The 23,809-nt window shown below is 59.4% G+C and overlaps 1 protein-coding gene across 1 annotated transcript; it reads left to right on the forward strand.

Annotated features, from left to right (window-relative positions):
* Positions 1-1,066: 1,066 nt before the first annotated feature.
* Positions 1,067-22,928, forward strand: ADGRA1 (adhesion G protein-coupled receptor A1). The gene is made up of 8 exons (XM_075533489.1): positions 1,067-1,299; positions 1,785-1,915; positions 1,958-1,986; positions 8,778-8,905; positions 9,811-9,934; positions 14,215-14,360; positions 21,347-21,445; positions 21,809-22,928. The coding sequence occupies exons 1-8, from the start codon at positions 1,067-1,069 to the stop codon at positions 22,926-22,928; spliced, it is 2,010 nt and encodes a 669-aa protein (XP_075389604.1).
* The last annotated feature ends 881 nt before the right edge of the window (positions 22,929-23,809 follow it).

The raw sequence follows: 23,809 nt of genomic DNA on the forward strand, positions 1-23,809 counted from the left end.
AGAGCCTCTGGCCCAGCCAGCACCAGTCAGCTTGTATCCTTCTCTGCTAGTGGAAGCAGGTCTGGGAGCTGCGGCCAGGCACCCCTCTCCCTGGGTCCCTGAGGCCCAGGATGGGGAGATAGATGGGGCAGCCACAGACCCCGGGGAACTGAAAAAGCATCACTTGCCTCCCCCCACTGTCCCCCTGTTTCCTCAGAATGAGTGAGGTGGGCCCTGCCCCTAATCACAACATCTCAGTGTGGCCCAGGCAGGACGGCCTTCCCTACTCCTTCCCACCCACCCCCTGTCCAGGATGGCTTCTAGGAGAGAGGACAGCCGGGAGAGCTGCCCCTACCCTGGTCCAAGGGTCTTGGGGAGAAGCAAGCAGGTCTGAGAGCAGGAGAATGGAGAAAGGGTGTGTGCTGTCTGGACGATGCTCCCAAACAGGAAGTGACCTGTGGACACAGCACCCGCGTGACATCTGCCTGCATGACTCTGGTTGAGGGACAGTGGAGAGGGCCTGGCAGCTACCCTGCTGCAGCTGAGACACCTCTGCCATCTCCAGCAGCAGGTTCACATCCCTCACCGACTCCCATTCTAGCTCACATTCCTGGGGCTCGGGTGGGCAGCACCCCATTCTACCACAGATGGGATGGTGACCTGGCCAGCACCCTACACTATCCCACTGACATCGGTCTGTGACCAGCCAGCACCTTGTCCTACCACAGGGTCTGAGGTCCCCGTGGGGCACACCCCAAGGCCGGCTGGCTGTACCGCTGGCAGGGTCCACACTGCTGATTCACGCTGGGAGAGGGGACTGAGGGGGAGGGTGCTCTGCATATTCAGACTGGCGGCGTTGGAACCAGTACACAAAGGCGCCCCCTAAGTCCAGCTCGTCCTTGCTTCTCTGTCCTGTCGCCCCCGCGCTGCGGCCCAGGCCCGGACCGTGTCTGCGCAGATCAGCCGCCGGGTGTCTCTTTAAATCGGCTGCAGCGGGCGGGCGGGCGGGCAGCCGGGAACCCCTCCTCCTACTGCAGGGAGCGCCCGCCGCCGCCGCCGCCGCCGCCATCGGCCCTCCTCCATCCCCATGGTGACGGCTGCCTCTCTGCTGCCCGCTGCCCGCCTTGGTCCCTGGCTGCTGCCCGCGGGAGGCGGCCGAGGTGGCGGGCGCCGGGGCGGTCGGCCCGAGGACAGGCGGGGAGCCGGCCCGTGCCTGCCCGGTGCAGCCTGCAATCTGTTGATCGCCCCAGCCCGGCGGGCGGCCGCTGGCCCTCTGATGGGCCCCGGGGCCCCGGCGCCCAGGCCACGCAGCTCACCGACGCAGGCCAGCACTGGGCAGTTGCCTTCCCAGCCACAATAGGTAGGAGGCACTGGGGCAGCGGAGGGAAGCGCTGAGGCAGGTGGGACAAGTTTGTACAGAGCAGGAAGCAGGCGCGGGGCAGCGGCAGGTGGGTAACTGCAGGGAGCGATGTCTGCCCCAGTCACCCCATCGGCGGCCGTTTGCATCTCCTCACGATGTGGCCGGTCTGCTGTGGGCAGCTCTGAGGTGGGTCCCAGGCCCCTATGCTGTGGGAGCCGGGTATCCGATCAGGTAGAGTGCCCCGGCACACCCAGTCTGCAGAGATGGTCCTGGGGTACCTGAACCCAGGGTCCTCACCCCCAGCCCACACACCCTGAGCCTGTGCCAGCAATTCCAACAGGCTGGACGACCAGGGCAGCCAGGAGGTGGGGGAGGGCAGGGGGGCCTTGCAGCTGTGGGTGGTGGCCTTTGCCTGCCGGTGCCCCTGACCCCACTGTCTGTGCAGATGGGTGCAGCCCAGCAGCCTGGCCCGCCCGGTCCCACTTTCCCTGAGGCGCTCCGCCTGGGGGCTCAGCCCACAGCCGCTGCCCGTCCGGGACGCTGACCTGGGCAGCATGGAGGCCGGCGAGGAGCAAGGTGCCACGTAACCGGCCGGCCGCGGGGCCTCTGTCCGTGCAGCGCCTGGCATTGGTCTCTCGGTGCCCATGGTGAGTGCCCTGGGCCTGCCCTCACTCTCAGCACCCTCTGGGCCCTGGGGTGGGGGGCCAGTGGGGGCACCTGCGCCAGCCTGCCTGCTCACAGTGCTGAGCACCGCAGCGTGAATCATTGAACAAAGGCCGAGGGGGGCGGAGTGGGGGTGCTGCTCAAAGCCAGGCCGGACCCAGCTCCTCAGCCCCAGGGGCTCCCTCCTGCCTCTTCAAAGCCCTGCCACCCCTCCCCTCACAAAGTTGGCCAGTGGAGGAAGGGGCTGGGGGAGGAGCCGGCCACAGCAGGGGGTGGGGGCGGGGCGGGGCCTTCCCTCCTGACAGGGGACCCATCTGGGGCTCTGGAGAGTAACAGTACATGGGGTTATCCTGAGATTGCACTGCTGGCACTTGGAAAGTCGGCTGTCAAGTAAATAATGCAGTGTGTGTGTGTGTGTGTGTGTGTGTGTGTGTGTGTGTGTGTGTGTGTGACAGCCAGGGGGCGCGGAGCTCCTGCACGTGCAGGGAATGCCGATGGCCCGGAAGACACAGTGGGTGGGTTCCATCTATGGGGCCGTTCATCCGTCTTCCAGCCTGACCGCTCGCTCATGTCCTTCCGGGGGAGTCTGGAGTCCCAGCCCAAACAGGAGCGATGCTGTCTCCAGGCTGTGTGGGACTCAGTGGGCCGGGAGCCAACGAGGCACCCAGATGCCAGCAGGGGTGTGTGTCCCCTCGCCACACAGGTTGCGTATGAGGTGGTGGTGGGTACCCGGCCCCTCTGCCTCCTCGCCTGGACACCTGCTGCCGCGCAAGGCATGGTGTTTGGAGCTTCTCAAAGTCAGGCCCATTTGTGACACGGAAGCCTGGCATTGGCAGACTGCTGTCTGTCTCCCACCCTACCCCCAACCTACCCCCACATGCTCCTGGAGGCTGGGTGGTCCAGGATGGCTTATGGGGACAGACATTCAGGGTCAGAGCCTCTGGCCCTTGGATCATGCCTGCAAAGCCTTCAGTTTGTGGTGACTCGGGCCTGACTGTGCCCATCACTGCCCTGCCCCCCAGCACGTGCCGTCCCCAGGCCCCACTCGCCTGAGACTTGGAAAGCTGTTGGTCAGATGCACAGGAGGCTGGACTCTCAGGGTCCCTGCTAACGAAGGATCTTTGCACTGAGAAGAACTTCTGGAGAAAAAGGCAGTGGCACCGCCCTCCCAGCATGACCCCGGGAGCAGCACGCAGCGGGCAGCAGCTGGTGCTTACTCTGCCCGCCCCACACCACTGTGCACAGAACGATCCCCTGCCGGCCAGACAGTGGCCAGGCCACAGTCATCTCTTCTAATGCGAAAACGGGGCTCACCTTTTCAGGGCCACCACCGGCTGCTGGCTCCTTCCGGTCTTTCAGCTCTGTCTGCTCCCAGCCCCCTCTGGGCATCTCCCATGGAGGGTGTAGCTGGCCCCACCCTAAATCCCCTGAACCCTCTTGCCTCCAAACTCCAGCTCTCCCCATTCCCACCCCACACACATGCCCCAGCTCTACCCCCCCAAACCTCAGCTCACCATGCACCCAGCTCTCAGGAAACAGCTGGAGGGGGCGCGACACGGTGAGGCTCTAGTCAGCAGGTCCTGTGGCCTGCACCAGCTCAGCTCAAGGAGGGTGCACTCTGAGGAGTCCATGGGCCATCAGGCTGGGGACCCTCACTTCCTCCCAGGATTGGGGTCCAGTAGCCTTCACCCTCAGCAGGCTGTGTCTTGCGACACCCCCCCCCCACCATGGTGTAGCTGAAGAGTAAGTGAGAAGGTGCAGGTGTGGTGGTGCAGCTTGGCCTGGTGGGACACAATGTACTGTGGATGCCGCATTATCATGTGTCATGATGTGGGTCATGGTATTATGTGGCAGGTATGATATAGCCTGGCCTGGCCCAGCCTGGTATGACACAGTATGGTATGCATGCTGTGCAGTTGTGACATGCCATGCCATTACACAGTGTAGTGCGACATGGTATTGTGGGGTCTGGTATGGTAATACGTGCTATGATATGGCGTGGCATGGTCTAATAGCACATAGTTTGATGTGACATGGCAGGGCATACAATGGGGCAGTGTAGCATGACGGTACAATGTGGTGTGGTTTGCCATGATCTGTTATATGATCATTCATGATAGGATACAGTGTGAGGTGGTGTTGTGTGGCCGGCCATGCTATTGCATGTATAATATGATGTGGTATTGCATGCTACGCTGGGACATAATGCAGCATGACATGGTATGGCTCAATATGGGACATGATATGGTATGGCAGAGCATTCCATGCTACATGATATGGTTTGAAGTAATGTGGCATGGCCTCATGTGGTATAATGTTACATGATATGGCATGACACGGTATGATATTTCATGATGGTGTATGAACTCGTGTGCTATGTGCTGTGTCATGGCATGCTGTGTTATGTTCTATAAAGTGGTATAATACAATATGGTGTTGTATGGTATGACACAGAATGGTGTGGTGTGGCGTGATATGACATCATATGGTATGACATGATTTGGTATGTATACGTACCACATTATACATAATATCATGTGCTGTTGTATGATGCAGTGCACTATGATAATGGCACGATATGATGTGAGATGATATAGCATAGTCTGACGTGATGTGTTATGATATGGTGTGGTATAGTAGGATATGCTGTGGCATGGTATGACATAGTGTGCTATGGTATGATGTCACATAGTATTAAAAGATGTAATATGCTGAGGTATGCCATGACATGGTGTGATATGATATAGTGTGGTATGACATGATGTGGTATGATATGATGTTATGTATTAATTGACATGGCATGGCATGATGTGTCATGTGGTATGAAAAATTATAGTGTACGGTGCATAGTTTAACCAGAAAGAACTCAAGAAAAAAAATTCAAACCTCGAGTTGTGATTTTCAAAGATTCTATGGGCAAATATTGAATGACGCAGGAAGCATCCAAGAAGATAGAAAGAATATACAGAGTCACTGTACCAAAAAGAAATAGTCAACATTCCACCATTTCCAGAAGTAGCACCTGAGCAAGAACCAACGGTACCGAAGGAAGACGTTCAATCTGCGTGGAAAACCTTAGCCCAAGCACGGCTCCAGGAACAGATGGAATGCCAATTGAAATGATTTGACAAGCTGAAGAGGCCCTGGGAGCACGTGCTCATCTACGGCAAGAGATCTGGAGGAGAGCTGCGTGGCTGGCTGACTGGAACTCATATTTGTGCCCATTCCAAATAAAGGAAACCCAACGGAATGCTCCCATTGTAGAACAGCGCCATTGATGTCACACGCAAGTAAAATGTTCCTGAAGGTCATCCAGCAACGATTGCAGCAGCGCATGGACAGGGGCTGCCAGAGGCTCAGGCTGGATTCAGAAGAGGGCATGGAACGAGGGTATCATTGCTGATTCCAAATAGATTTTGGCTGAAAGTATAAAATACCAGAAAGATGCTTACTTGTGTTTGGTTGCCAATGGCAAGGCATCAATTATGTGGATCATACCAAACTGTGGACGGCCTTGAAGAGAATGGGGATCCCAGAACACTTCATTGTGCTCTTGCCGAACTTGTCCATGGACCAAGAGGCCATTGTGTGAACAGGACGAGGGAGAACTGCATGGTTTACAATCACAAAGGGTTGTATCCTTTCACCACACTGACTCAATCTGCATGAAGAACAAATAAACAGAGAAGTTTCATTATATGAAGAAATGGAGGAAGGCTTACTAACAACCTGTGATATATGTGCAGATGACACAGTCTTGCTGGCTGAAAGTTAGGAGGACTTGAAGCACTTGCTGATGAAGATCAAGGATTAGTCTTCAGTATGGATTACAACTCAATGTAAGGAATACCAAATCCTCACAACTTGGTAACATCATGATAAATAAAGAAAAGATTGAAGTTGTCAAGGATTTTGTCTTGCTTGGATCCACAATCGATGCTCATGGAAGCAGCAGTCAAGAGATCAAAAGGTGTGTTCCATTTGGCAAATCTACTGCACACGACCTCTTTAGAGTGTTGAAAAGCAAGGATGTTACTTTGAGGACTAAGGGGTGGCTGACCCAAGCCGTGGTGTTTTCAATCACCTATATACATGTGAAAGTTAGACTCTGCATAAGAAAATACTATGGACTGACAAAAGGACAGATAGCTCTGCCTTAGAAGAAGTACAGCCAGAATGCTCCTTGGAGACAAGGATGGTGAAATTTACCTTACATGATTTGAGCATGTTGTCAGGAGACCAATCTCTGGAGAAGGACCTCGTGCGTGGTATAGTTGAGGGTCGGTGAAAAGAGGAAGGCCCTCAATGAGATGGATGGACAGTGACTGCAACAATGAGCCCGAGGATACTTACTCTGTCCTTTCTCACACAGCGGCCTCACTTTCAACACCGAGTGCTGACACACCAGCCCCAGATGCCGGCAGGCCAATGGAGGGTGGGACCCCAATGTGAGCAAGGCCCCCAGGACACAGTAAAGCCAAAAGAGGCCCTGGAGGAGTGCTGGGGTGCACATGCATCCCCGTATCTTCCTGTGTCCCCCTGCAGTCCTGTGTATGCGTGTGAGTGTGTATGGGAGTTAAATGTATGTAAGTGTGTGAATGTGAGTTGTGTGAGAGTATGAGTCTGCATGTGGTAGTGTGATAGTGTCAAAGTGAGTGTGGATGTGAGGAGTGTGTGTGAGAGTATGTGTGTGTGCGTGTAAGGGTATGTGAGAGTGTGAAGGAGAGTGAGTGTGTGTGTGTGTGAGAGAGAGCAAACACATGATGACCCTTCTGTGGTGCAGGCACAGTGAGCTCACGTGGCCTCACTAGTCCAACAGGAAGAGCCCCTAATGCCCCACTCATCAAAGTCAATGGTGCAGGGTCCATGATTCAGTCAGATTAATGAATGGAGAGGAGAGCTCCACCCTCCGCTCACACTGCCCAGGCCCCCACCTCAGGAAGGCCCAGCAGGGCCCTTTGTCCTGGAGGCGGAAGGTGACCTGGCCCCTGGACACGGCGGGGCCTTTAGTGTGTGCCCAGCTCTCCTCAACTAGCAGCCTTGGACAGGAGTGACCACCCAGCAAGAAAGCATGTGGCTGCCTGTGAGGGCTTCCCCCACGGCTCTACAGACCACTGCCCAGGTCATCCTCCTGACACAGCCACTGCCGCCGTGTGAACAGCACTGGTCAGGGGCACTGTGCTCCCACAAACAAATCTCTCAGCCCCCCTTCCCCAGGGAACACTTGCATGAGGTTGATGGATCCATGAGACGTGATTATCATTAAAAGGCAGACAAGAAAAATACACCCGGCCCAATGACATCACCCACGTCTGCCGGCTAGCCGGATGCCGACTCCCTGAGTGGCTGGGACACCAGCTGAGCTGACTCTCTACACCCCAAGGCTCCTGGATGCCATGCCCATCCCAGTGTCCCATTAAGGGCCAGATGCACACCTGCACATGCCCCTTCTGCAGTCTGCGCTGACAATGACCCACTGGACACCAGTTGTCCATCAGTTCCAAGCCCTTGTGGCCAGTGAGGCTGACCCCTGGAAAGCTGGCCTCCAGCCTTCCATCACAGCTGAGCGCTTCACCACCTGCATCACCAGGGCTTCTCATCACAAAGGACGCACACCACCACGGGAGCAAGCGGGAGCCACCCACCGTGACATGCCTGCGGCCCCAGATTCGCCCCCCACCCCAGAAAGGGAGAGTGGTTAGTCGGAGAGACAGCTCCCCAGCGCCAGGGCAGAGAGTGTCCACACAGGGCCTGGCTGAGCTGTGGGCCCCGGGATGTGAGGACCTGAGCCATGCCCTCTGGCCTCGGGATCTTGCTTTTGTCTCCTCACAGGCCACTAGTCTCAAAGGCCACCTCACTTTAGCCCATAGGACACCATGTGTCTGGATGCCAGGGTTCACCCTCAGAGAGCCTGAGAAGCGCACCTGAACCCATCACCTGCTGTGGGCAATGCCACCTGTGAACCCACAGAGGCAGGCACTGCTGGCTTTAACCTGGGCCAAGGGCGCCTGTCCAGTCCTGATGGGGCAGACTGGTGCTCCAGTGAGGCTCTGCCCTGGTCACTGGGGCCTGTCACCACCACGGGCCCTGTTCTCCCTGCTGCCCATCTCCCTGGCTTTCCCCTTATGGCGTGTAGGGCTGCCTGCTCCCCTGAGCCTCCTGGAAGTGTCTAGAACTGTCTCCAGATGCCTCTTCCCCTGTGGCTTTACCTGAGACTGAGCTGCTGCTTGTCTGCACGTCTGATGGCAGGACGCTCGTGTCTTGGATGCGTGAAAAGGTGACAAGCCCCCAAGGACCACAACGTCCCAGCTGGGACAGGCTCTCTGGCTCTGGTTGTGCACTCAGATGCCACCACTGGCCTCCGGTGAGGCACAGGGAGGCTGGCCGGCCACTCAGAGCTTGGGTCTGGCCCCAGTCCGGTGGTTGTGGTGACTTAACCAGAGGCCAGTTGTGTGGCCTTCAGGTGGAGACCCCCTGGGGAGGGGTAGAGGCGGGTTGTATGCTGTGATACACCTGGGGCTGTCCCTCTGTGGGGCTCAGGCTGGCCTGGTGCTGTCAGGCATGGGCACTTGGCAGAGCAGCTGTGTGTCCATCAGTGGGCCAGTGTGGCGTGGCACCGGGTCAGACTCCCAGGACACTGGGAGGGTGGTGACAGACCCTGCACTGCATCCCCTGTGGTGAGTACTCACCTGAGGAGGGTCTCTGCCAGCCCCTTGGCCCCTGCCCCCGTGGAGTGCTCCCCCCTTCAGCAGCTCACAGCCCTGTCTTGTTCCAGGATCTGAAGACTGTCCTGCCCCTGCCCCAGCACCCTGGGGAGCTCCTGCACCCCGTGGTGTACGCCTGCACGGCGGTCATGCTGCTGTGCCTCCTGGCCTCTGCTGTCACCTACGTCCTGCATCGCAGGTGAGCCTGGCGCCCCACCCCCACCCCCAGCCGACCTTCCCCGGTGCTTCACACAGCACCCAGGGCCTACGGCCACCTGCCAGGGCCACCAAGCAACTGCGGAACTGTGTCGTTACTGGCTAGGGCCTCAATTCTTCCTCAAGGAATGGTACTGCTGGAGGCCTGCACCCTGCAGAAGCCACCAGTTGGCTCATTGCACCTCCTGCCAGGTCTCCCCCTCTCCCCCCCCCTGTCCCCCCCACACACACACCCTAAGTCCCTACCTGCTAGCCTGGCCTGCATGTGGGAGGGACACTGGGCCCATATGAGGTCATTGTATCTCGTAACAGGGCCATACATGCCCCACTGAGCCCCTGCCTGCCAGCCTCACCTGGGGAGGGCGACAGGGCTGGTGCAGAGGGTCCATGGCCTTAGCCACTGTCAAGGCCAGGCATCCTGGGCCACAGGAGAGCTCTGAGTATGGTCAGGGCCGAAGGCATGGACTGGACAGATAGGAGCCTGGACAGGGTCACGGTGTTGAGAAGGCTCGGCATAAGCAGTATTCATGCTGTCCTCGGCCACAGTCACAGCCTCTGTGACTGGGTCTTCCTGGTGTAAGACTGCTGCTCGAGGGAAGCTCGAGCCTGGGCCTGAACCTGAACCCCTCTGCAGGGCGACCTGACCCCACGATGTTCAGTGGCAGGGAGCTCTGGGCTTAGACAGGAGGCTCCTCATGCCAGGGAGGGGCCCCTGGGGCAGTCAGCCCCCAAGGCGGGCCACAGGGGGGCCCAGTGTGACCTGTGTCTCCCTCTGCACCCCTCCAGGCCCACCTGCTCCCATCACCCGGAGCAGAGCACACCCGGGGGGCGGGGGGGCTCAGGCCTCCCTGAGTACAGGGCCCGACAGCCCGTGTCCCTTCCCCACAGTGCCATCCGCATCAGCAGGAAAGGCCGCCACACGCTGCTGAACCTCTGCTTCCACGTGGCGCTGACCGTCTCTGCCTTCGCCGGTGGGATCAACCGTACCAAATACCCAATCCTGTGCCGGGCAGTGAGTATGGCGGGGACGGGACTGTGCCTCGGCGCCCAGCAGAGGGCCAGAGGAGTCTGTGGCCTGGGCCTGTGCACAAGACAGCATTCAGAATCTCCACCCGGAGGGCACAGGGGGAGGGGCGGGACAGTGAGGGCTTGCCCCCCACCACACCGGGTCTTCATTCCAAACTTGGTCACAAAAACAGACCTTTACACTGATGTTCCCCACCCATCCAGCGGACTCCTCCCCAGACCCCTGGCACCCATCTCCTGAAGTCCACGGGGCAGAGCTAGGGAGGGCCAGGCTTTCTCCTGACAGCAGCTTGGGGCCTGTGATACTGACGCCCAGATGGAAACCAGGGGAGGGGCCAGTCTGTGATCACCAGTGTCCATGCCATAGGAGAACATGCAGGTGCTTGGTTGGGGCTGGAGGACCTGCAAAGACCCAAAGGAAGTTGAGGCCTGCCGAGGACAGTGCATGAGCAGGGGGGACACACAGTTCTTGGAGGGTGCTGGGAGTGAGGGAGCCCCCAAGTCCCCCAGAAAGGGGGCCCGACATGCTGATCAGGACAGATGAAGAGGCCTATTCCTGAGGGCACCTGACCATCCACTCAATTAATTGTCCATCCCCACCTGTCCATCCTTCTAACCATCCACTTATTGCCCAACACATTTGTACCAAGGTCTCTCTGTGCCCAGCTGTGGAGGAAGAGACTGCACCAGGGACAAGTGTCTGAACCCTAACCCTGAAACGTGCCAGGAGTAGTGGGGGTGAGGTGGGGCGAGGAAGGAGGGGTGGGACCACTCCAGCGGCAGCCCTGAGACCCTCAGGTGACAGTGCCTACCCTTGGCACCCAAATAGGGCCTCTGCTCCAGCTGGGCGTGAGCAGAGGACACAGGTTTGTCTGTGGGCCAAAAAACAGGCAGCCTGTGGAGCCCGCCCCAGGCCCCCACAAGGCCAGCCTCCCCTACCATCCTGCGCCTCCCGGAAATCATAAGAGAGGGCCCAGCACCGGGGCCGCAGAGAACAGACAGTAGTTATGGCAACAGAGCGATGGCTGTGAGCCTCATTAAAAGTACTAAGTGACATCATAAACACACAGATGGCCGCTGTGGCCACATGATTAACAGCGTCCTTGGCCCAGGCTTGGGCGGCTGGCAGTGTGGCCCAGGAGGGCGGAGGATGCTGGCCAGGCTGGAGCATAGCAGGGCCCAGGTGCAGGGCCCTGTGGGTTCCTACTGACTGCACCCCATCCATGGTGTCCTGAAGCATCGCTGTCCAGCCCCAGAACCGCCCTGGGCCCCATCTGTCATCCTCGTCCTGACACCTCAGTCTCCATGGTTTCCCACGCCCCTGGGTGGGCCACAGGCATGTGATCGTCTCAGATCGGGCGCCACAAGGGGCAGTGTTCGGACACCCCTCGAGGCCTCAGCTCCACCTTGCCTAATGTTTCTGAGCTGTCCTCCACTCCCCGATGGGTGAAGGGCATCTCGTGAAAGTCAATCAAGCCACAGAAGCTACATCACTGCAAAACCAACCCCGAGTGGACCACAGCCTCCACACCAGCCAGAGCCCCGCAGGGTCAGAGTGAGCAGGGGCCCTCGGGCGCAGCTGTGCTGTGGGCCTGGCAGCAGCAGGAGCCCAGGACTTGGGCTCTGAGCATCGTGCCGCCAGCAGTGGGTGCAGGAGCACAAGTAACCCTGCAAGCTCAGCGCAGAAAGCAGGCAGTGCCACCACAGACGGGCAGCCTCACCCTCTGTTAGTCGGAGTGGATCAGAGAAACAAATCCATAGACACTCCTGTGTATCAGAAAGAGCTTTATATAAAAGAGCAACTGTATATTGAGAAAACAGCCCAGTCCAGATATCAAATCCATAAGGCCGATGTCCGATACCAGTCTATAAATTCCTCTTCAAACTCATGCAACACATGCAATGATGCTGAATACAGGAAGATCACTGGCCAGTGGGCAGAAAGTCTTGTGGATCCAGTGGTGGTGGAAGCATCTCAGCGCTGGTGTGAGGCTCCACATGGCTTCTCCAGCTCCAGTGGCTGCATCACTGTAGCTCCATGTGGCTTGTCAACAGGAATGTCTTGCAGGGAAAAGAAGCAGAGAGTCTGTCTGTCCCACCTCCAGGGAGGAAGATAGGAGCTCCCAAAATCCTCAGGAGGCCATACCTGCAGGGAGGCCTCATTGGCTATGGCCTGATTGACAGGCTAGACTCCACCCCTTCTCAAATTAACAGACTGTGTAACTGCCACACCCTCTCCCAGAGGCTGTGCAAGCAGCAATGCCTCATGAAGAGATGCCAGCGCTGCCCGCCAGCCGGCGGCCTCTGGAGAACGGAGCACAATGCTGCCGGCCTTCATCACTTGACACCAGGGCAAGGACCTTCTCTCCGCCCCGGCTGGTGGCAGTGGGCTGTCTGTCTGCTGTCGGGCTAACCGTAAGGCCAGCAGTTAGGAGCCCACCAGCCCACCAGCACTGTGTGGGGCCCCTGTGAGTCGGACTCGGTGCTGCCGATCTGGTCTGAGCCCTCTGCCCCAGCCATGGGATCAACCAACCTCTTTTGGGGCGCCCCATTTATCACCAAAGACTGGCATATTGTAGCGGGAAGTGAGAGACCACTGCGAGCAGTTAGCATGAGAAAATCCACAACCCTGAGAGAGGGTGGCCCTCGGAGACCACCTGGAAGTCCCCAGAGAGTGGGCACGGGCCTGGGGGCCACCCTTCCGGCAGCCTGGTTCCAGAATCCTCTCAGGCAGAAGCCCCAAACATCGGCATGAACAGCTTCAACAAGGTCACACACTGGGAGCAGCATCGCGGCCAGATACCCCCATGCGCCCACTCTAAAGTCAGGGTTTGTCCTCCTCAGATCCCCAGCTGGCTCCTCTCTGCACAAGGCTCCCCAATCCCACTCTCCCTGGTGCCCTCCTCCCACCGCCCTCGGTCAGCCCTGCCTCTGGAAGGCTGGTGCTGTGGGCCCTTGTTTGTGCTGGCCCATCTCTGCCCACTGTGAAGAAAGAGGCCTACCTTTCCCCAGAGACTGTCCATCGTGTGGCTGCAGGCCTGGGGACAGGCAGGAGGGGCCCCTGCTGCTCCGACCCATTGCAGGGCCACGGCAGGCGTCCATGGAATCCCCACCCTACCCCAGCAATCAAGCCTGGGCTCCCACTGGCCCCCACGTGTGTCAGCGAGTCTCAGCTCCACTGCAGACCAACTCTTCCCTGGACGCTCAGCAGGGGGCGCCCGAGAGTCTGCGCTCGAAACCCCTGCCAACAGGCAGGGCCGGCAAGTCCCAGGGCAGGTGGACTTCCCCTGTGGTTGTCCACACTGCCTGCGGTTCCGACTCAGTGACCCCACAGGGCAGCCTCTGTGCGGCTCTGAGACTGAAACTCTTCAGAGGAGTCGAAAGCCTCATCTGTCCGCTGGTAACTTCAAACTGACCTTGACGTTTGCAAAGCCTGGCAAATCATAGCCATGTTCTCTGTCCCCACAAAAGGACACGGCTGATGCGGTTTCCTCCTTCAGGGCTGCTCTGCCCACACATGCCAACAGCGGGCCCTCTGCCAGCACCGGGAACAAGGGTTTGCGAGCTCTGCAGGGGTCATGCCCTCTCCTCTTGGAGCACCTGTGTAAGGGGCCTGGGCCAAGAAAAGCAAATCTCTAGCTCACAGGGCCCTGTGCTTGAGGACTGCCTGTGTGTACAGCAGCACAGGGACTGTGCACGTGGCATGTAAGAGCAGGGACACACGTGTGCATGGGGACACGTGTGCCAGGATAGTGTGACGGGAAGCATGCATGTGCATTGGGACAGATGTGCCAGGACAGTGGGGGGATCCTAGGTGGGTATGTGGACATGTGTGTAAGAGACGTGTGCATAGGGACTAACATGTGCTTATTGATGCATATTGCTGCAGCAGGTATGCACACAGAGGCACGTGTGCTCACAGACTTGTGGGTCCCAGACCTTTCTGTTCTACCTGGACCCCAGGCTCCCCCATCTCTCCCAGGTCCCCAATTCCCCATACCCCAGACCCTGCTGCAGCCTTCCCCAGCTCCTCCGTCCCTCAGCCAACCCCCATCACACTCCACCCCCCACAGCCCTGGCTCCATCTCCAGCACAAAGAGAGGGGTGCTCCCCAGCTATATGTTCCTGCAGCCCATGCACCTCCCATGAGGGTCCTGTGACCGTCTGCCTGCCCCCACCGTTACTTGCTTGCCCCTGGTGCAGAGCAGGCTGAGGGTTGGGCTGGGCTCCTTGGACACCAGGGGACTAGCACACTCTCCTCCCCAGGTGGGCATCATGCTGCACTACGCCACGCTGTCCACCCTGCTGTGGATCGGGGTGACAGCCAGGAACATCTACAGGCAGGTGACCAAGAAGGCCCCGCCCTGTGCCAGCGCCGACCAGCCGCCCTTCCCCAGGCAGCCGCTGCTCAGGTACAAAGTCCACGCAGCTCCCCCCGAGCCGGGGTCTGAGGGTAAGGGTTCCTGCTGGTCCCTCGGGCTGGAGCACCCCATAGGGAGATGCTGGTGGGGCCCTCCTCCTTCTAGGATGTCCTTGGAACATGGGGCAGGATGGATGCAGAGACCTGGTAGCCATGGGATGCTGAGCCAGCCTGTACCCTCCCTGGGGAGATGAGGTATGCAGGCATGCCCCAATTGTGACCAGACAGCAGCTACCAGGGCTGGGCCTCCAAGGGCTTTGCTGATGAGCTTCTCTGACTCAGGACAGGCAGGGTCCCAGTGGGAAAAACCCTGGCATTGCCCCTGTGCCAGGCAGAGTGTGAGCCTGCCCTCAAAATCAGGCTGTACCCAGCCCATAGGCCACCCCAAGCTCTCTGATAAGCTGGCCCCAGAGGTAGAGAGAGTCATTTAGGAAACAGGCCCTCAGGCTTCTGGAGTGGGTGGGAATGGGGGATCACAACAGGTTGTTCTGTCCATCTGGAGCCAAGGCCTTCTTCTCCACGAAGCCTGAAGGCCTCCTCCTGATTAAGCCAGACCCACTCGAGCCTCCCAGGTCCAGCGACTCAATCACAGCCACAAAAAGCCTTCCCTGCATCATCTAGAGAAGAGCCCCATGAGCAGCCCGGAGCACGGAGCATGGAACACAGAGCAGAGCACAGAACACGGAACATGGAGCCCAGAGTACAGAACACGAACACAGAACACAGAGCATGGAACATGGAACACAGAGCACAGAACACGGAGCACAGAACATGGAGCACAGAACATAGGACATGGAACACAGAACATGGAACACGGAGCATGGAACATGGAACACAGAACATGGAACACAGAGCACAGAACATGGAGCACAGAGCACAGAACATGGAGCACAGAGCACAGAACATGGAACACAGAACACGGAACATGGAGCACAGAACACGGAACATGGAACATGGAGCACAGAACATGGAGCACGGAACACGAAGCACAGAGCACAGAACATGGAGCACAGAACACAGAGCACAGAACATGGAACACGGAACAGAACATGGAACACAGAACGCGGAGCACAGAACATGGAACACAGGGCAGAGAGCACAGAATATGGAACACGGAACATGGAGCACAGAACATGGAACACGGAGCATAGAACATGGAACAGAACATGGATCACAGGGCACAGAGCACAGAACATGGAACACAGGGCACAGAACATGGAACACAGGACACAGAGCCCAGGGCCCAGTAGGCCCAAGAAATCTACCACCAAGCCTGAGCCTCAAAGGCCCTTCCCGGGAGGGGCTGGGGCCACCAGGGCTAGGCTTCCAGCTGCTGGCTGACACTGGGCTCTGTGGGATTCCTGACTGCTCACCCAGGTGACACATGGCATGACAGTGGGCTCCCAGGCCCTGTGGCAGCTCTGGCCAGCATAGTGCATCCCCATACCTCTGGGAAGTGTCATTTGAGGCAGATGGGACCATTGCCAATGTTGTCTAAGAGGCACAGTGATGTCTGCTGAATGTGTGACTGGGGCAGCTTGATGGCTAGATCCAGTCACCATGTCACCCCTCGGCAGCTGGCCAGACAGCAGCTCTGCACCCTGAGGGTCAGGGTGTGGGCCCACTATCTCACGCCCCTGGGATCAGGCTGCTCTCTGGGACCTCAGGCAGGCTGTCCCTGTCCTCTCTGCATCTTTCCAAGTGCACAGCAGGTGTCCAGGCAGGCTCAGGCCCAGGGCCGTGATCACAGCAGACAGCAGGCAACATGGGGTCACTGCCACAGGTGTGACCAAGGCTGATTGTCTTGGTGGCAAGTGGAGGACATTGCAGTGTTTTCTTGGTGAAGGGGCTGAACGTGACTCAGCAGTCGGGGCCTCCAGGGGCCACCAGGGGCCGTGAAGATGGAGCCAGAGGATGGATGAAGGGAGGCTTGGAAAAGTCTTCTTGGGGAACTTGTGCACTAGGGCCACTGGAGGTGGCAGCAGTGGACACAGGTTGGCTCCGTCCCTGTGGGAGCTCACTGGAGGTGGGCAGCAGTGGGCACGAGGCTCTCCCCCTGCATGTCCGGGTTTCTGCCCTGCCCTCCCACCACAGAGCAGGTGTGACGCTGTCAGGGGATGGGTCTCCAGTGTAGGGTCTCTGTGAGGTGCATCCGTGATGGCAGCCTTGAAGGTCACCGCATCCACATGGGGTGTGGCGTGAAGGACAAGCAGTGACTACAGTGGGACAGTGATGAGAAGACTGAGACAGTCAGGGCAGAGCAAGAGGGACAGGGTGGTGAGTGGGTGAGCTGGGAAGGGATGGGGAAGCTGAGGAGTCCCTGAGGGAGGGGCAGAGGCAGGAGGCTTGGGCCCTCACATAGTAGCATCCCGAATTCAGACCAGCCACTGGGCCTGCCGCTGTGCCCTCACCCTAAATCCAGAGCCAGCGTGATCACCCCATGTCCAGGGCTCCTGCTGGGACTTGCGCTGAGCGCCCTGGCGGCAGCAGGGTAAAGGCCACACCTGAGTCTGGGAGTGGGAGGCTGTGGAAGGTTCTGGGAGTGGGGGAGCACCTGCAGATGCCTCTGGGGCGCAGGATGGGAGTCTGTTGTGCATGCAGCAGCAGGTGAAGCCCCCTCCACCCCTTCCGCACCAACCTGGCGCCATAGCCACCCTGGGACCCACACTGACCACAGGAAGACACCCTCCACCCCCTGTACCGCCTTACCCTCCCTAACTGTACTTCCTACCCTGCGGTTTCTGTTTGCCTGAACTTGTCGCTGGGAGCCCCAGGCTGGGGGCATGGGGAGTCAGGTGGGCGGGCACTCCCAGGTCCAGGGTGGCTCTAAGGACTGATGGCTGTAAACAGGGACAGCTTCTTCCACAAGGTCCCTCAGGCAGATGCTGGTCAAAGGCCGCAGGGGACGGGTGCTTACTGACCACCATCAACCCCAATGCTCGGGCCAAGAGACAGGGCCACCTGCCTCTGCACACTCAGCTCCCACACGCAGGCTCCACATGGCCTGGCCCACAGTAGCCCAGATGCCCCTGGTTGGGGTGTTGCTGCGGGAGGTCATGGGCTATGCAAACGGGGTCAAGCCCACCGGCTGTGGTGGGGTGTCCTTGCAGGGCAGTGTGGATGGGGTGCAGCTCGTTGCTGCCCGTGGGTGGGGGCTGTCCCAACGGCCGCAGCCTTAGAGGTTGGAAAAGATACAAGTCCACCGCTGACAGCCCTGGAGCCAGACGGATGACTAAACAGGCCTCAGGGGTTGAAGTCACAGCGTACCCTTCCAGGACCCTGGGCAACCTGGACCAGCCCTTCTCCTGCTCTGGTTCCCCACATTCCCCACAGCTGGATGTGGCCTCTCCACATGCGGGAGGGGGTGTGGGGGGGCCGGGGGGCCAGGCTCTCTGAGTGTGCTCTCTGATTTCCAGACCCCCAATCTCTGACTGAGGGGACCTCCAGTCTCTCTGCCCTGTCCTATTCCACCGATGTAAACAGGGCCTCTGGCAGATATAAGTGGGTGGTAGTGATGACTTGGAAGTGCTGGGGGGATGGGGCGGGACGGGCTGAGAGAGACTTAGAAAGCCCCTCCCGCCGGCTGGCTACAGACCCGGTGACCTGGTGGGAAGTAGCTGGGCGGTGGGGCTCTCCAGAGGGGAGACAGTCCTGCTGCGCCATCTGCTGCCCGTGCGTTGAACTGCTCTTGGCTGCAGCCGGCGTCCCTGCTGGACTGGGAGGGAGGAGGTCACACGCACAAAGAGCCCAGGACCCTGGACATCTCGGCCAGGGCCTAGTGAGCCCCTCCCTCCTGGTGACTAGGGACCGAAGTGCAGGTGGTCCTGGGTGGACTGGGGCAGAATATCCAGGAGCTTGGGGATGGGAGTCCCCACTGGGAGTCCGCTGTCCTTACCCTAGCCTAGAGGTACCACCTCTGGGTCTGGTCTCCAAGGTCCAGCCTCCTCCACTGAATTCAGCCCCCTCCACAGGCAGAGCTGCACCCTTGGGAAGGGAATTGCCTTGCAAGGAAGTCCTCAGAAGTGTTCCACCACCTCCACTACCTCTTCCACCACCACCACCTCCACTACCACCTCTACCACCACCACCACCACCACCTCCACCACCACCACCACCTCCACGACCACCTCCACCACCACCACCTCCTCCACCACCACCACCACCACCTCCACCTCCACCTCCACCACCACCACCACCACCACCACCACCACCTCCTCCACCACCTCCACCACCACCTCCACCACCTCCATCACCTCCACCACCACCACCACCACCTCCACCACCACCACCAACACTTTACTGTGAATACTTGCAGGACAACGCAAAGGAGCTTATAGTAAGCCCTCCACTGGCCTCCCACTCAGCTCCTGCACTTAACCACCACCGGACTGTGCTCCCAGGCCCCAACCCACTGGACCCCAATGATTCTCTGCACCCCCAGGCAGCTGAAGATGGCAAGACACCCTCCAAATGCTCCTGTGCCCCAACATTAAGTCGCTGCTCACAGCAAAGACCATCTCCCCTATTTCCTCTGAACACACCCTACTTGCTGGGTGTGACCCACCCCAGGGAAGTGCAGTGCTGCTAGGTACCCTGCCCCGTTTCCCAGCCTTCGAGAGGCTCCCCTGCCCACTGCTTCCTGGAAAGTCAGGCTCTATTTCTGGACTCCGCTGGCCCCTTTGTCAGTTCTCTCTTCTTCCACCAGCACATCTTGGGGTTATGAGAACGTCCCTTAAAAACGGTGTTGCACCAGGCTGCCCCAGGGCTCAATGCAAACAGGTCACCAGTCCTTTCTTCACGGTCCCAGGGTGTGTCCAACCCACCAGCCTTTAGGCCAGCAGTCAAACGGGAATGACCAGGCTACTGCAGGCCTGTCTCATAATGGAGCAGTGGTGCTCCTTCCCCAAGCTTGGCTCGCGAGGTGTCTTGGTGGAACATTAGTTCTCAGCTTTGTCCAAGAGTTCGAGGAAGGCTCTCTGCTGCCTCATGTTTCTAAGTGGGGCAGTGAGTCTTCCCCAGAAGTGACAGCATCCTGTCTACGATGTGCCCCCATCTTGTTTGACCATCTAGTCTAAGATGTCCTCTCTCCTTGTAACGTCTGTGGGCTCTGGCACTATGAGCCTGCTGACCCCTAGGGTGAGATCACAAGGGGCCCTTCCTTCTCCACTTCCTGGAAGAATTTGTTACCCCACCCCCAACCCTGCCCAAATGTGTGATGAAATTCACTGGCTCCAGGGCCAGGCCAGCATTTTCTTGGTTAGGCGGTTTCTCTTATTCTTGAATTCAACTTCCCGCACTAGACACAGGATACTCAGGATTTCTCAATCTTCTGGTTTCATCGTTGGTACCTGGTATCTTTCCAAGGGATTTATCCAATCCTATAAATTGCCGGGTCCGAGGCCTTTGGTTATTCTGTCAATTTCTGAAGGGCATACAGGAGCAGCCCTGCTTGGTGCCAGCCAGCCACCCTAGTCCTCTCCCTCCCTCCTGCCATCTGGCAGGCTGACACTTTCCTTGATCTTTCAGAAGCTTTGGTCATCCCATGGTCAGTCGTTGGCTCCTTGTGATTATCTCCCTCCTGTGTTTACTTGGCTCAGCTGATGGGGTGCGCACGCATGCATGCGTGCATGCGTGTGTGTGTGTGCGTGCGTGTGTGTGTGTGTGTATCCCAAGTCCCCCTTTATTTCCAGTGTGGGCACCCTCCAAAGTGCTGCTCCCTGTACCCCAGGGGGTATTGCTTGTTCCTGCCATCATCCTGCTTTGGATATTTTCTGGATTCCCTTGTGGCTACTTCATTGACCTGTGTGTGAGTGGCTTAGAGGCGTGTGTCCTGGATTTACAGATACGTTGAGATTCATCTTATACCCATCTCACTGTGGCCAGAGACCCTCAGGAGATGGGGCTGGGGGGGGGGGCGGGGGTTCCAGCCTTGAAATGTGCTGTGGAGGCAGTGTGCTGGTCTTCCACTGTGACAGGCCATGGAAAGCAGTACCTGGGGCGTGGTGGCTGACAGCTGACCTGGCCACTGCGATTGCTAGGGGCCTCGCCACATCCTTTATCCATTTATGTGTCACACGCACAGATACAGTTGTGAGGGTGGCCTCGTGGGGTCGCCCTGTTCCTGCGGGGAAAGGACCCTCAGTCTCTAGGTCTCTGGTTGGCTGGAAGTCCCTAGGCTCATGGTTGGCATAGCCTTTTTCACCCATGTCCTTCCAACCCTCCTGCACCGTTCTGTTCAAAATGCCCTGATGAATGGCCGTCATAAATAGATGAATCCCCACCAAAAAACCCCTCCACATGACGCCCATCCTCCCGCAGTGGAGCAGGCTGCCCTGAGGGGGTTCTGAGCCTATGATCTCCAAGTTGGTGGCTTTGAATCACCAGGGCTCCCTACACGGACAGCTACGATCTCAACACACATGGGCCTGCCTTTCCTTGCTTCTGACCCTCTCTGCCTTTTCCGGGGCCTGAAATGTGACTCAGATTGTTTTCTGGGTCAGGAAGTGGGGCTGTGACACAGACACACAGAAGCCTCCGTGAAGACCCTTCAAGGAGGCGAGGGCCTTCAGAGATCCCGCCCTGCACTTGTGAGATCTGGAGCCCCCAGCACTGGCTAGACCTGCCCCCGGAGGGGCAGGGGGGGGGGACCTCAGACCCTGGCTAAGGCCAGTTCCCAGTGAGCTCAGCTGAGCACCCAAGGCAGTCTCACCCTAGCCCTGCACACACAGCTGAGAAATGAGCAGTCTCCTCCTGAGGGGACTAGGTGTGAATGGGGGGGTCACCAGGTGGTCCCTGGGTCACCTGTCCTGGGAATGCATCTCCCAGGCCTTGCTGTGGCCCCTAGGGGAGCAGAGGGAGTGAGAGCAAACTGGGCCCTTGGGGAGCCCTGGGGGGCAGGACTTCAGACCCCAGGAACACTGAGGACCAGCACTGCTCCAGACCCAGGCACCCCATGCTGAGGCGTTCACCCTCTGGCAGGTTCTATCTCCTCAGTGGAGGGGTGCCTTTCATCATCTGCGGGGTGACAGCAGCCACGGACATCAGGAACTACGGGGCCGAGGACGGGGAAGCTGCGTAGTGAGTATCTTGGACTGCTCGGGCAGGCAGCTCCAAGGAGCCCCACCAGGGGGGGTTCCCACTCCAGGAGCTGGGCTCTGCCCACAGCGACCCTCCAGGCCTTGTGGCTACTGCAGCCCTCCCGAAAGCAATGAATACCCCCTCCCCCTGCCCAGCCCCTCTCCTCCCCCTGGGCTCACCCTTCCCCCCACAAAGCCTCAGCCCATGGCCCTGCAGAGGAGGGAGGGGCCAGGCCGCTGAGCACTAAATGGCCAGGAGGGGTGCGCTTGGGAGAGGCGTTGGAGAGCTGCACCCCTTGGGCCTTTCCCCGTGTGCAGCCGTCCCTGACCGCTGCCCCTGCTGTCCACGCTGCCCTCCCCACAGCTGCTGGATGTCCTGGGAGCCCAGCCTGGGCGCCTTCTACGGCCCGGCGGCCTTCATCACGCTGGTCAGCTGCGTGTATTTCCTGGGCACCTACGTCCAGCTGCGCCGCCACCCCGAGTGCCGGTATGAGCTGCGTGAACGCACCGAGGAGCAGCAGCGGCTGGCGGCGCCGGACACAGGCCCGGGCCACCGCTCGGGGCCAGGCTCGGAACCCTGCTGCGAGGGCGCAGCTGCCTCCTCGCTGCTGCGGAATGAGCACTCCTTCCGGGCACAGCTGCGCGCCGCCGCCTTCACGCTCTTCCTCTTCACGGCCACCTGGGCCTTCGGGGCGCTCGCCGTGTCGCAGGGGCCCTTCCTGGACATGATCTTCAGCTGCCTGTACGGGGCTTTCTGCGTGACGCTGGGACTCTTCGTGGTCATCCACCACTGCGCCAAACGCGAGGATGTGTGGCGCTGCTGGTGGTCCTGCTGTCCCGCCCGCCGGCGCGCCGGCGCCAATGCGGACTGCCTGCCAGACTCGCCACGCGCCGGCCACCCGGGCTGCGGTCACCATCCCGCCGGCCACTGCAAGATGACCAACCTGCAGGCCGCCCAGAGCCACGCCCACTGCCTGTCGCCCACCACGCCCTGCTGCGCCAATATGCACTGCGAGCAGCTGCTGGAGGAGGCGGCGCTAGGCCTGGACGGCGCTGAGGACGCCTTCGGGCCCGGCCCGCCGCCGCACCGCTGCCTGCCCGGGAGGACTCGGCCGCCCATCTTCGGCCGGCCTCGGGCAGCCTACCACATCCCGGCCAGCCTGGACGGCAGCCCCCGCAGCTCGCCCACCGACAGCCCACCCAGCTCGCTTGAGGGCCCAGCGGGCGCGCACACGCTGGCCTGCTGCGCCCAGGGGGACCCCTTCCCAATGGCCGGCCAGTCGGAGGGCAACGTGCTGTACGGCTGCACCCCACGGCCCGGCCCTGCGCACTTCGAGATGCTCCGCCGGACGCAGTCCCTGCCCTTCGGCGGCCCTGGGCAAAACGGGGCGCTCAAAGGCTCCATGCTCGAGGGGCTACCCTATGGTGCGGACAGCACCGGCAATATCCGCACCGGGCCCTGGCGGAACGAGACCACCGTGTAGGCAGGACACACAGTGGCGCCCCACCACCTCCCAAGGGCCTGCGCCCTGAGAGCTCCGTGCAGAGGCCTGGTGCAGTGGGGGTGGAGCAGCTCTAAGGCCAAGGACCAGAGGGAAAGCACCTCTGACCCCCTGCACTGAGCCCCCTCCAAACCCTATCCCCACCGTCCCACACTGGCTACCTAGGGTCCTGGAGAAGTGGTCCTAGGGAGTCCGCAGCCCTCAAAGCCTGAGCACGCCCCTCTGGCAGCCCCACCCCCTTCACCAACGTGCACAGGGGCCCACACACATATACACACAGAGACCTGCCAGCTGCCCCCTGGTTTCTGATGTGGAACTTCTAGGTCTGAGGGGCTTTCCTGCTGCCCTGCTGTCCCTGGGGAGCTGCCTCCTGGCTAGGGGCCCAGCACCCAACCCCAACTGCTTCTCTAGTACCCTCCTCCCCCAGGCCTGGGCCGCCCACACGGGAGCCCCACTTGCAACTCTCAGGTGGACATCTGCAGGGTCGTCTGGGGGGCAGGCAGTAGGAGCCACTGCCTAGAAATGCCCAAACATGCTTCAGTGGCCCCTCAGCCTGCCTGGATGCCACCCCACCGGGCCTTGGGGACAATAAAGTTCTCTGTTCCAACAAGCCAAGTGGCTGGGGTGGCTCTCGGCTGTCACGTGGTTGCTCTGTGCTGCATTACCATGGACACCTGGGCTCAAACGTTGGTGTAAAGTTGATGACCACAAAGAGGGGTGGGTTCCTGGGCCCCTCACATGGGACCCCTCCATCTCAGATACACATGCACACCTTCAAAAACACAGACATACAAATCCTCACGGCCTTGCACACATGTACATACTAATACACTCACGCATTCACACACATGCTTCACCCATGT

The sequence above is a fragment of the Tenrec ecaudatus genome, chromosome 16 (assembly GCF_050624435.1).
Source record: "Tenrec ecaudatus isolate mTenEca1 chromosome 16, mTenEca1.hap1, whole genome shotgun sequence".
NCBI lineage: Eukaryota > Metazoa > Chordata > Mammalia > Afrosoricida > Tenrecidae > Tenrec > Tenrec ecaudatus.